The 12517-nt window shown below is 41.3% G+C and overlaps 1 protein-coding gene across 2 annotated transcripts in view; it reads left to right on the plus strand.

Moving 5' to 3' along the window:
• LOC146657984 (ADAMTS-like protein 2) overlaps positions 1-12517 on the plus strand; it is a 43454-nt gene that overhangs the window by 19819 nt on the left and 11118 nt on the right. For both annotated transcript variants that reach the window (XM_085426383.1, XM_085426384.1), the window contains exons 2-9: positions 2669-2774; positions 5500-5642; positions 7882-7957; positions 8211-8313; positions 9697-9842; positions 10701-10824; positions 11005-11085; positions 11191-11366. In XM_085426383.1, the coding sequence (XP_085282509.1) occupies positions 2670-2774; positions 5500-5642; positions 7882-7957; positions 8211-8313; positions 9697-9842; positions 10701-10824; positions 11005-11085; positions 11191-11366 (954 nt within the window). In that variant the 5' untranslated portion in view covers position 2669. The remainder of the gene's footprint in view (positions 1-2668; positions 2775-5499; positions 5643-7881; positions 7958-8210; positions 8314-9696; positions 9843-10700; positions 10825-11004; positions 11086-11190; positions 11367-12517) is intronic.

A 12517-nucleotide genomic window follows, 5' to 3' on the forward strand; every position in this document is an offset into this window, starting at 1 on the left:
CAGAGCATTTCCTTGGTAGATCCCACACTACATGGTGACTTGTGCTATAGATTTGAAGTTGTCTAGTGTTGTACGCAACATCCCCATTGAATTCCTGATGAAGGCTCTTAGGGTAATGTTGATCTTGTATAGCTCTAGGCATTCCAGGGTCAATGTGTGGGCTCACTAGGTGGTGTGCCTAGTGAGCCTAGTCTTGCAATCTTGAGCGACTGTTCTGTCTACCAGTAACTGGTGTTTTGGCTGATAGTTGGATGGAACTGGTCCCTTCTGGGGATCCTTGGTGATCTGGACTGTCCGGCCTTCTGTTAGCCATTCCAAGTGTCTCTCGTTGATTAGTAACTGGTTTATTTATGTGGCCAGACGCTTATGGAGTACAGTCAGCTTCTTCAGCCAGTGGGCGTGAATCATGTCGGGGCCTGGTGCTGTCCAGCTGCTTTGCAGTTTCCAAGGCCTCAGGTATGGGCAGCTTGCTGAACCCCTTTCTTCATTGCACCTTTCTGCAGCTTACTCACTAATGTAACTATCCTTCCTCCAAATTCTCCTGTATCTTTTCTTGTGAAAAATGTAGCTAATGGATGATAGTCTACAAATAAAATGTATCTGCTCTTGAATCAGCACTACAGTTTGGTATGATAAAAGTAATCGGCAAACAGTGCTAAGTTAAAGGTATGTGGCTGCAATGTTCGAATGAACAAAAGAAAACTGGGATATGTTGCAGGAATTAATTTCTGTGCATTGAAACGGGAGCATTTACCTCTTCTGTGTCCCTTTCAACAATTAAGTATTGACTCTTACACTCCTCAAACTCATATATACAACTGCAGAGTCCTTTGAGTACCCTCCTTTTCCTGTATGTCTGTACATGTTTATGTTAGCCTCTACATACAGACATCTACATTTCCTTATAGTCTGAACAGCTGAACAAAGACCTACCTGTGTAAAGTCCTAGGAAACTTACCTTCATCCTTCCAGCACATCGAGACTTGTTTAAGTTTTACGTTGGCCTCTGTGCTGTCCAACTCCCGTCTCCAACACCTGTGGCCCTCAACAGCCTGTCTGTGCCACTCTCCACCTGCCAACGCTAGTCTCCACAGACTGCCAACACATTTGGATACCTACAGCTGGTACACCAAAACCAGCGTGCATTATCTGAGAAAATGCTCTTTGCTTGCCATTGTTTTGTCTGCATTTGTCTGATGTGCTCGGAAACCTGACTGTGCATAACGTACTGGATTATTCAAAGCAGACTTCACCTGAATCAGATGATCTTTTAGATACTTTAATGCAATTAAGAAAATAATGGCAGTTAACCTTTAACTCTGTTTAGTTTATTAAAAAATGAGTCCTATAGAAATTATAGAAAGTTATGAAAACAGCCTGAAACATCTTGAGAAAGATGACAGCACAGGTTAATCCTGTCCTCTCCAGTGGTAAGAATCATCTTGCGTAATGCTCTAATTGAAACTAAATAATCATGAAGTAATTAAAAAAACTGATGGGATTTTTTTGTAGCTGTTTTATGTTAAAAAAATCAAATCTAACTCTTTCAGTTCTTGAGGCCGATGAATGATTTGTGGCTTTTGATGATCCCCCTTTGTCTTTTGCGTGACGTCTTGTTTTTATGTTACACTAAAATACGAATATGTGTTCCTCTTGAAGTGTGTTAATCTCTTGGCTGGATATCGCAACGGTAATTTTTCTCTACAGTGGAAACAATCCCGTGATCATCCTTCACTGCTGATCTATGTTTGCATCCAGGCAGTTTTGTATTACAGAGGTCATTCTAGAATTACTGATTTGACCTCGCTCAATGTAACTCTCCGATGAATTTGTTTCTTATTAATGTTTTGCTTTTGCTTTTTTGTGCTACTAAAGGAAAAGATTTTATTTGCACTGAGATCACCTTTGCAAATGCAATATTTTAAATCAACTCCAGGACCTTTTACCTCCGTAGCTGCTTCATTATGTAACCGTATTTCTTGAATTGGCATAAATATTTCTAATCATCAAATAGGACTGCCACAATGAAATCTTTGCAAGATCTTCACTTTTTAAAATAGGGTTGACAGAATATTTCAGTGCCAATGGTGCTCTTCTGCACATTGTTGCGTGTCTATTGTGTATCTGCTGTTTGACACCACTCCCGTAATTGCTCCAGTGCTCTCTTGAATCTTGGACAGATATCTCAGAAATCAGCAATTATGTGATTTCTTGTAAAACACCCTCCACTCTCTGCAAAGGTAAAAGACAGCAGCAGCACTTATGTTCAGCTAAACAACTACAGATGTGAGAGGTGAGGGCTTTCACTGCAGAGTCAGAAAGGAAATATTATGACCACAAATGTGTCCCACTTCAAACCCTTCTGAGAGTCTGGAAGCTGAGAAGCCTCAATTTAGAGTGAAAAAACACCCACATGTCTCAGCATCCAAAGCTCGCCTAAGTGGTTGGCCACAAGAAGTCATTAGCGGTCATCAGATTTCCCTTCAAACTCTTCCACCTTTGTTAAACACACATCTCTGGCTGCTTCCATTCAGAGACAGGTTTTTACCCAAATACCCTTCATTAATCACAGCATCAGGGCTGCTGTCTCATAAACCTCAAGATATTTTTGTTGACATTTAAAACTTATTTTTATTTCTTTTATCCTTTCCTCTCTCTCATTCATCAGGATGAGGGTGTGGTCATGGGAACAGTGTGGGGAGACAGGCGTGGTTCTGCTGGGCTTCCTGACGCTGACGATGTGTTTGGGAAACCTGTCCACCAGGGGGCTGCAGGTACACAGCAAACAGGAAAACACTCTTCCTCTGTTACAGGGAAACATACACTCCGACAAACTGAAGCACATTTTGTCTAGCAAGAACTTTAGGACTCTCGGAGATGGATGAGGCGTAGTCCTAGACCAAAGAGGACTATGTTTATACTGTCTGCCTCTGCTGCAGTGACTGAGTGAGCACTGTAACACTGCATATGAAGGCAAGATTGTCAGTAATCCAAAGCTGTAGAACTACAACTAGTAAATGTTCAGTCTTCAGAAACATTACTTATACTTCAATGGGAATAAACATCACTGTACTGAATGCTCATGTCTTGATGTGGTAACTAAAACCTGTTAAAACAGGTAAAAATTATTTTATGTGTTGTATCTGGTGCTTTAGAACCTTCAACATGTGCTGAACAATAAGCCTGACACATAGGAAGAAAAATCAGTTTGAGGATGAATAATGGATGATCATATGATATCTCTAAGGGAGATGAGAAAATAGAACTTTTAGTTGGCGAATTTGTGTTTATACAAAGTAGAAACCTCGTGGGCAGAAATTAAGCTGACGTAGAAGTGTCAAAAACTGCATTACCCACAGTGGCCACTTGAGGGTGGCTCAAATACAAGTCAGTCACTGTAGATGTCTACGTTAAAACGAAAAACTTTGCAGCACTGAAATGCATGTTTACAGTCAGGTACAAAGAACAGCTTTGATCTCGATGACTTTTAGCTTAATAAAAATTATACAGGGGTGAATTTAAAAAAAAATCTAAATCTTGAGATTTCAGCTTTGATTGAGACAGGCAGCTGTAGCCTAACCTCCTCTAATAAGAGTCACTAAACAGGACATGCTATGTGGTGCAGACTGTCCAGTAAGTTTCTCCTAATTTTGAATATAGCTTGTTAATCAAGCTTTCTGGGGTGAACTGACAACTCCAGCCTCTGTCCAAATATGGTAACTTTGGGCTCCAAGAAACAACATAGCAACAGGGAAAGAGGCTTCAAAATGACCACAGTGGCCAGGTCCACCTATGGCGTGTACTTCATATTTGACATAATTCATTACAGAACAAAGCTTACGCTTTTCATTATAGTATGAGCTTTTTGCAACTCCTAAAGAAACTACATTAGTAAGTACATAGAATTAGCCTTTAAAATATGATATTGGGGTTTAAAAAAAAATTATGAACTGACAATTTGAATGATCAGATTTCTGATAAACAATATTCCTCCCCAGAAATAAAGGCACTAAAAGTAAAACCATGACATCGTGTTTAAACTGAAAGCCACTGAAAACAGTCTTTATGACCAGTTAAGTTAATGTAGGCTCATGTGCACCATATACATGCTATATATCCACTGTACATGAACCATTGCTATCAGTCATGAGTAGTCACATTAAACAAGCCTGGTGTCAGAGGTAGCGTACTGTAAAATGCCATGTTCAAACTAAATTGATCTTAATAGGATGGCCAGACTGAGAAATATCACTTCTTTCTCTGAGAGCGAAAATTAAAGAGTGACAGAATGCACCAACAAAGCAAAACAAATCAATTTAAACCAACTGAGCTGAAACTAAAAGACATAAAAGTCTAAAATACCAAATGCTCAGTAATTTAAGCAGTTTGGTGAACGGCCGTAAAACTGATCTGTCAGCCCACCGATCAATGACTCCTCTCAGCTCCCTCTACTCTAACTCTTGCCCATCTCCCATTCTCTCACATATGCTGAGTGTCTGGTATTTCCAGTGTCTCTCACTCTCTCTCTCTCTCTCTCTCTCTCTCTCTCTCTCTCTCTCTCTCTCTCTCTCTCTCTCTCCCACAGCTGCTCCATCTCACACCTTTTCAAGGTGCTCAGTGCACATTCCAGCGGTCACTCTGATAAATCTGTCTGAATAAAAGGCGACACAGCCACCGGCCTCAGTTAATGCTGCTGGTGCACATCAGGAATGTGTGAAATGCTGAACGTCTTCACGAGCCAAAGCCTCAGCACAAAACACTCTGACGATCATTTAGCGTGATTCTGCTCGACTGTGACGCACGCTGTTGTGCTAACTCTGTTTTTATACCACTAGCATTAATGCTATGACAGCTGCTAATGCTGCTTCTGCTTTTTCTGCCACTTTTGCTTGTGTCAATATTCCACAGCGAGTGCTAGCACTAGTGGCAGATGCCCAGAATATCAAAAGGTTTAGCAAATTATTAGCCCATTAGCCTACAGTGAAGTTTACTTGATCATGTCAGTTTTAGAGTACAATCAGGAATTTGCAATTCTGAGCTAAATGCAACAAATGAAATGCCCCCTTTTATGGATTGAAATTTGCATGTTTTAAATAAATTTGATAATGTGACTTCCTGTGCTGCAAAGAAAGTTTGATCAAATATTTACAAATTCGAAAGTTTACAGTTAGAGAAGATATGAGTATATAGTAGTAAATGGGAGATGAGGTTATTCTCCTGCTAGGCCAAGTTCATCAAGGCTACAATCCATCTTTGGTTCACTGGAGAGGAACCCAAATGGCACTGAGGAAGACCTCGGCCAGCTGCTTTATAAAACAGTTTTTAAAATAAAAACCATATGGCATCTTTAAGAGTATTAACACGAAACAAAGGCACTACTACATTGGCTGGTTAAGCAGTGTTAAGTAGTAAAGTTTGTGTGTGTGTGTGTGTGTGTGTGTGTGTGTGTGTGTGTGTGTGTGTGTGTGTGTGTGTGTGTGTGTGTGTGTGTGTGTGTAGGAGGACGGAGTGGCCTCCAACAGTCTGGAGGAGCAGCTCGAGGTGACCACGTACTGGTGGGGGGAATGGGCCAAGTGGACAGCATGCACTCGTACCTGTGGAGGAGGAGTGATGTCACAGGAGCGTCACTGCCTCAAACAGAGGTCAGTCAGTCTGCACCAGACGACAAGCTAAAATATCCCAGAAATGGACACATCTCCAACCCTGTTTAATACTGTTCATGGTATTTTACATACAGTCAGCAGTTAAAGTGGGATTTGGCCTAAGATCACCGCAGAGGGGAAAATTACTTGCCTCCAATAAACTTCCAAATTTTTCTACTGTGAGCTCCAGTTGATTTTTCTTTGTAGGCAGACTGTCCTATAAGGTGCTCTTTGTGACTGTAAAGCTGACTGGTCTAAGGAGCTTGGAAAGAAAAGCGTCTGGACTTCTTTAAATTGCTCGAAGACATTTCACCTCTCATCTGAGAAGCTTGTTCAGATGAAGCTTGTTCAGAGTGGGAGCGTCCCCTCTGAACAAGCTTCATCTGAAGAGGGACAAAGGACCCCCTGATGATCCTCTACCTAATCACATGAGCCAAGGTGTGAAAACTGGTGTAGGTTACAATCAGCCAAGGTTTTGGGTGAGCTCATTGTGAAACCTGGACCCACCCTATCATGTGATTTCCTGAGGTCAGATGGCCCAGGATGTGAGTGGGCGTTAAGGCGTCTGGGAAGGGATCTCAAAACTGGATTATAGATGGCAGACAGTTGGTGTCGTAAACCCCCGCCTCTTTTCAAAGATGGTCGCTCACAGTGGACATAAATGGCTTCTTTTACTCCTCTTTCAAACCATCTGTCTTCTCTGTCCAAAATATGAACACTGGCATCCTCGAAAGAGTGACCTTTGTCCTTTAGATGCAGATGGACTGCCGAGTCTTGTCCTGTGGAGGTGGCTCTTCTATGTTGTGCCATGCGTTTATGAAGTGGCTGTTTGGTCTCTCCAATGTAGAGGTCTGGGCATTCCTCGCTACACTGTACAGCAAACACCACATTGTTAAGTTTGTGTTTTGGAGTTTTGTCTTTGGGATGAACCAGTTTTTGTGTGAGTGTGTTGCTGGGTCTGAAATGCACCGGGATGTCGTGCTTGGAGAAGACTCGCCTGAGTTTTTCTGATACACCGGCTACATAGAGGATGACAATGTTGTTGCGCTTGTTTTTCTATTCCTCCCTAGCTGGTGTCTGATCTTCTTTTCTGTGCCTCTTTGCTGACTTGATGAAATTCCAATTAGCCCAATCCTAATTGGGCTTTCATCAAATCAGCAAAGATGCACATGAAGCAAAGATGCAGATCAACTTATTTTTAGACTCTCGTGTTTTAATGGCAGTAACAGGAAAGCATTAAAGTACATATCCATGCAGAAACATTAATAGTAATGTGTGGCAGTTGTGCATGTTCTAATTCAATGAGCTCACAGTAAAATGTAGGAAATTTGAGAAGAGGAAACAGAAACTATAACTTCTGGCTGAAAATGCCTCCTTCGTGCCAGAGGTGAGAGACGAATGGCCAGACTGCTTTGAAGTGATAGGAAGGCAACAGTAACTCAACACAACAAAGCTATGAAGAAGAGCATATCTGAATGCACACTTGTTGTACCTTGAAGCAGATGAGCTACAGTAACAGAGGACCACACCAGGTGCCACTCCTGTCAGCTAAAACCAGGAAACTAGAAAAACGTTCACTTTTTTGAGCGCTTGGGTGAGAATTTGGCACAACCAACACAGAAGCATTCAACCATCCTGCCTTCTTGTTAGTAGTAAGTCAGATTTCTAGTGGTGGTTCAGTTATGTGGGGGATATTTTGTTCCCCTTAATATCAACTAAGCATCATTTAAAATCTTATAGTCTGAATATTGTTGCTGATAACTTGCCATGTCACAAAGCTCAAATCATCTCAAACTGCTTTCCTGAACAGGAGAATGTGCTTACTGTACTCAAATGACTTCCAGAGTCACCAGATCTCACTCCAATAGAGCACATTTGAGATGTGGCGCAATGAAACATTCACATCTTGGATCTGCTCTCAACAAATATGAAGCTATTCTTTGATGCTAACATGTCAATATGGGCCAAAATCTCTTCCCCACCAAGGTGTACCCAATGAAGTGTATATACTCCAATAAAAGACCTACATAGGTTCATATTGAGTAGAACCTGACAGTCAACAGTTTCAATGCTACCTACTATATAGTCTCTCAGTTTAGAGTGATAAGTTTGGGGTGAAATGTATTTATGCTTAGCTAACAGACATGAACAATGCTGATATATTTCTACTGTGTTTTCTACTCAGTATGATTTTTATTGCCTTATTTTTTTTCATTCAATGTTTGTTTTCGGTCCAAAGAAAGAAAGCTGCTGCTGGGAAGGACAACATGACCTGTACGGGAACTGCTAAGAAATATTATCTCTGCAACACCAAAGTGAGTCACACACTTCCAGTTTATTTTTGTCTCACACCTTTATTAAAACAAACACGGTGGATTTGACTGGCTGACTGAACAGGATGGCTGTCATGGAGCTGGGTGGAGTTTCCAACAGTGTACTCTCAGAAACCACCTCTGCACAAATAAAGGCTTAACAAGAATTTATTTGTATAGCATACCGTAAAACCACATATTAACAAGTGTGAAACAAACCTCTTTAAATGGTCTGTGTTGTGTCTCTTCTCTGCAGGAATGTCCTCCCACTGGGAGGAGCTTCAGAGAGGAGCAATGTTGGTCCTTTAACTCACAACGTTATAATGGGAGGAACTATCAGTGGAAACCTCTATATCCCGGTAATAACACCAATAAAAAACCTTGACAGCCTCTCTTTAAATAGTGCAGTAATGAGGGAATTCTTCTCTATGACCTGCTAGTCTTCAACACAACCAGAAACCAAAGTAACAAACTTTGTATATCTTCTGATAAAGTGGTTTTAACTGCATATAAAAGATGGACTTGGCCTCTTTGATTTTGATGTGCTGATAGTGGATGACCAGGTCAAGTGCTAAGGCATTAGTCAATGCTATCGTTGTTAGTGCATTTATAGACTGCTTGGGAGCGTCACACAGACACTGGCCAATTAGTGCTACGAAGCATTTTAATGAACAAAATCACAGAATTTCTTAAGTGAAACTGCAGCACATCTGAAAATTCATCACACCAGCCATGAAAATGCTCCTGAAAGAGCGGTCAAGAGTTCCAACTCTGATCAGTTACTGTAGCTGAGGTGGGACCAGCAGACACTGAAAAAGACGTGACATTACCGCAGTTGGCATCCTGGTGTTTTGAACCTGGATGTGATTTAGGGGTGGAGCATACTGAAACTTAGAATGACCAAGATTTATAAAATGGACTTGATGTTTTATTCATACGACCTGAAATGAGTGACTGAGCCCATAAACTTAGCAGGAAAGTGTTTACAGAAACACCAGCAAAGGGCCGTTTTCCTAAAGACTCCTATAGGACCAGTAGTGTTTTTGCAACTTGAGCTATCGCCCTCTGGTGGTGTTTAAAAATAATGCACATTTGAGATGCCTTAGCATTTCCTTCAAAAAAGCTACTTTTATTATGGCCTTGTAGGATCTAACAGGCACGGCCTAATTAATTGGAACAGAGGGTAACGCGATAGACAGTCTCAGACTTACTACAGCAGGACTGAGGCAGGCTTGGGAAGTAGAAGCAAAATTAACAAGAATGAAAACAGTTTGAGATGTTTCAAAATAAAACAGGAAACGTGAGAACTTGAAACCAGGATAAGAACAGTATGATGGCAGACAAATTCATGACTAATTGTTGAGGACTAGTTAAAGAATCCGATTTGCGTTTTTTATTATTATTGATTAATGGAAATCAAACCTGAGAAAAAAGGAGTAAAAGTATTACTTAGATTCATCAGGTTACAAAACCAGTGAGAGTTGATGTTGCTTTGAGTCCTCATAATGAAACTATAATTGAAATAATTGTATATTATTTATATACATCATACTGGTATATACCAGCATATATTTGTACCACTATGATGCAGTGTGAGTACAGTAGTAAAGAAATGAACAGTTGTGGCTAAAGAATAATTGTATAACATTGCCGGAAGTTATTAGGAATATGCAGTATGCAGTCTGACCTTGCGAATTTAAGTGGGTATAAAACAGTGAAAAACATCTACCATTTGTCTCCAGATGACTACGTTCATATCTCCAGCAATCCCTGTGACCTCCACTGCACCACGACCGACGGCCAGAGGCAGCTGATGGTGATGGCACGAGACGGCACGTCTTGCAAGTACAGCAGCTACCGCGGCGTCTGCGTGGACGGTAAGTGTGAGGTGAGTCCAGCTTCTTATTTATTTGGCATCACTAAATGCTAATGTCTCCCAATCAAATTTAACACAACATTATTTGTATTTATTGCCGAGCCACACTGCAGGATGTAGCATCACGTCAGTTGTTGGTTTCTGCACTCTATAATGAACATTACACCAAGAGAGTACTGGGTTCAAATCCATCATCTGGAGGATGCGGAGGTCACATATTCCTTGGTGTTTATGTCGGTTCTCTCTGCGTCCTCTGGCCTCCTCCCATAGTCCAAAAGCATGTAATTGGTGGGATTAGGTTAAATTGCCAGGGTGTACTTTGCCTCTCACTCTATGACAGCGTGGATAGTTCCTAGCACCCTTGTGACCCTGCACTGGATAAGTGGAAGAGAACAGGGCGGAAATTAGCTTTACAGACCGAAACTGTATTTTGTTTCAGACTGTAAATGTGTTAATCACATAGCCAAAGTTAGGTATGTTAAGATCTGTGGGGATTTGGAGCCAGCCTCAAGCGGACACTTCAGGAAGCACAGGTTTTACATTGCTTTGAAACATTGTTTAGATGCAGTACAATAAAGATACAGACACCTTCAATGCAGCATGAGGAACTATGGTTTTTTTTCTCATTAAGGTTGAGACAATAATTGGGAAATCCCCAAGAGTTACAATGTGTAGATAAAACAAAACATGAAGAAGCAATGAAGAAGCTAAATCTTTCAGTAGTACCATTTTTACACATGATACTTTTGTGCACAGTAAATTCTTCTGGATAACCTTCCCAAAACAATTGTGGTAAGCGAGCTAATTATTATCACATGTTTAGTACGATTCTTTGTCTTCTGTACTCCCACATCTTGCCTTGCTGCTCAGCCAATTGGATGTGATGGGGTACTGTTCTCCTCCAACACTTTGGATAAGTGTGGTGTCTGTCAGGGTGACGGCAGCAGCTGCAGCCGAGTCACTGGAAACTTCCGTCGAGGACCCTCGACTCTGGGTAAACCTCGCAGTTCAGTTACCTAATGCATATTCAAAAACTATTATTACAGTGTAGCATGGCCTAATATAACTAGGACAGGACCAGACACTGAATTAAAAACTGACCGATCTGTCATTACTGTTAAATAAACAAAGAGCATGCCATGTTGCTGATGACTTTCTCTTTGCTGTCATGCAGGTTACTCTTTTATAACTCAAATCCCTGAAGGCTCCTGGGACATACAGATCATCGAGAGGAAGAAATTGGCTGATGTTCTCGGTATATACCCCCCCACGCACACACACAAATATTATTGCAGTGTGTAAAAAGAAAGCAAAGAACTGTTTTAAAGTTCTCTTAATTCTGCTTCTCCCCCTCCTAAAGCTGTGACTGATCAGGCAGGAAACTTCTTCTTTAACGGTGACTACAAGGTGGACAGTCCGCAGAATTTCCATGCAGCAGGCACCGTCTTTAAATACCGCCGACCTATGGATGTGTATGAGACTGGTATCGAGTACATTGTTGCCAAAGGCCCCATTGACCAACCCATCAATATTCTGGTACACATTACCCTTTCCTCCTTTACTCTTGAATTCCATGATTTAAGTCTTGTTGTTTATAGCTTGTGGAAACCACGCTGCTGCCATGGTGCAAAGTTAAAGTACTGTGGCTTCATCCATAAAAAACCAACATGAAATCGATGCTTTCACCTTGGAAAGTGCAGATGTGCACAGACAACACCTATGAATTTCAAACGTGTGCACAAAAAGAACTATGAATTTTCATTGTGAGCATTTATTGTGTTGGTTCAATCGGTGACCAGTTAGCAATTTTAAGATGAAAAATTTTGAATATGCAAGAGCATATGAGAGCCCAAACCTCTCTAAAGGAAACATTGCAACACGGCTTGGGTTCGTCAAGTCTCTTATGAATGAACCACAATACTTCTGGAACAATTTGGAGGCCAAATGGAGAAGTTTGGCCATACTGCAACGAGCCACATTTGAAGAAAAGCATATACGGCATACCAGAACAAACACCTCATGCCAACTGTAAGCATGGTGGTGGAGGGGTCATAATTTGGGATTTGTGGCCTCAGGACCTGGGCATCTTGCATTGTTGCCCATGAACTTGCCCATGACAGCCAGAAATGAGGCCTTCAGTCCGACAGCTAAAGCCAAAACTAGGTCATGCAGCATAACAATGATCTCATGTACAGCACCAAGTCTACAACAGAACGGCTGAAAAAGAAAAGAATCAATGTTTCGCAATGGCCCAGTACAGACCTTGTGTCTTTGACGGGACCTTAAGAGAGCTGAGCATAGACAATCACACACAAAACATAATGAATCAATGTTGTTGTGGTGGAGGTGTGGTCTGCAGTTCTGCTGCACAGGAGTCGTGGTGCAGTGGGTTCAGGGGGTGTCAGGAGGCTGGCAGAGCAGCTTGGGTTGATCAGCTTCTTTTATTGGGAGGTCGCTGGGACCGAGGAGATAGCAATGCAGAGAGATGCTGGACAGCCGAAAAGCTGCACAAACAGTCGGATCAAACTGAAAACTGAAAACATGTGAAATCTTTCTTGTTCATATGACTGTATATACTGACTTCACATATCACAAATTCTCATTTTTAATCCCCATTAAAAATCGTTACACAATATTTCACAAAAGCCTTTATATGATAGAAATGTAGGAATATTTGCTGTAATGGC

Source organism: Rhamphochromis longiceps, linkage group LG12 (genome assembly GCF_057381845.1).
Source record: "Rhamphochromis longiceps isolate RC_006_pf linkage group LG12, R_longiceps_female_GT1.1, whole genome shotgun sequence".
NCBI lineage: Eukaryota > Metazoa > Chordata > Actinopteri > Cichliformes > Cichlidae > Rhamphochromis > Rhamphochromis longiceps.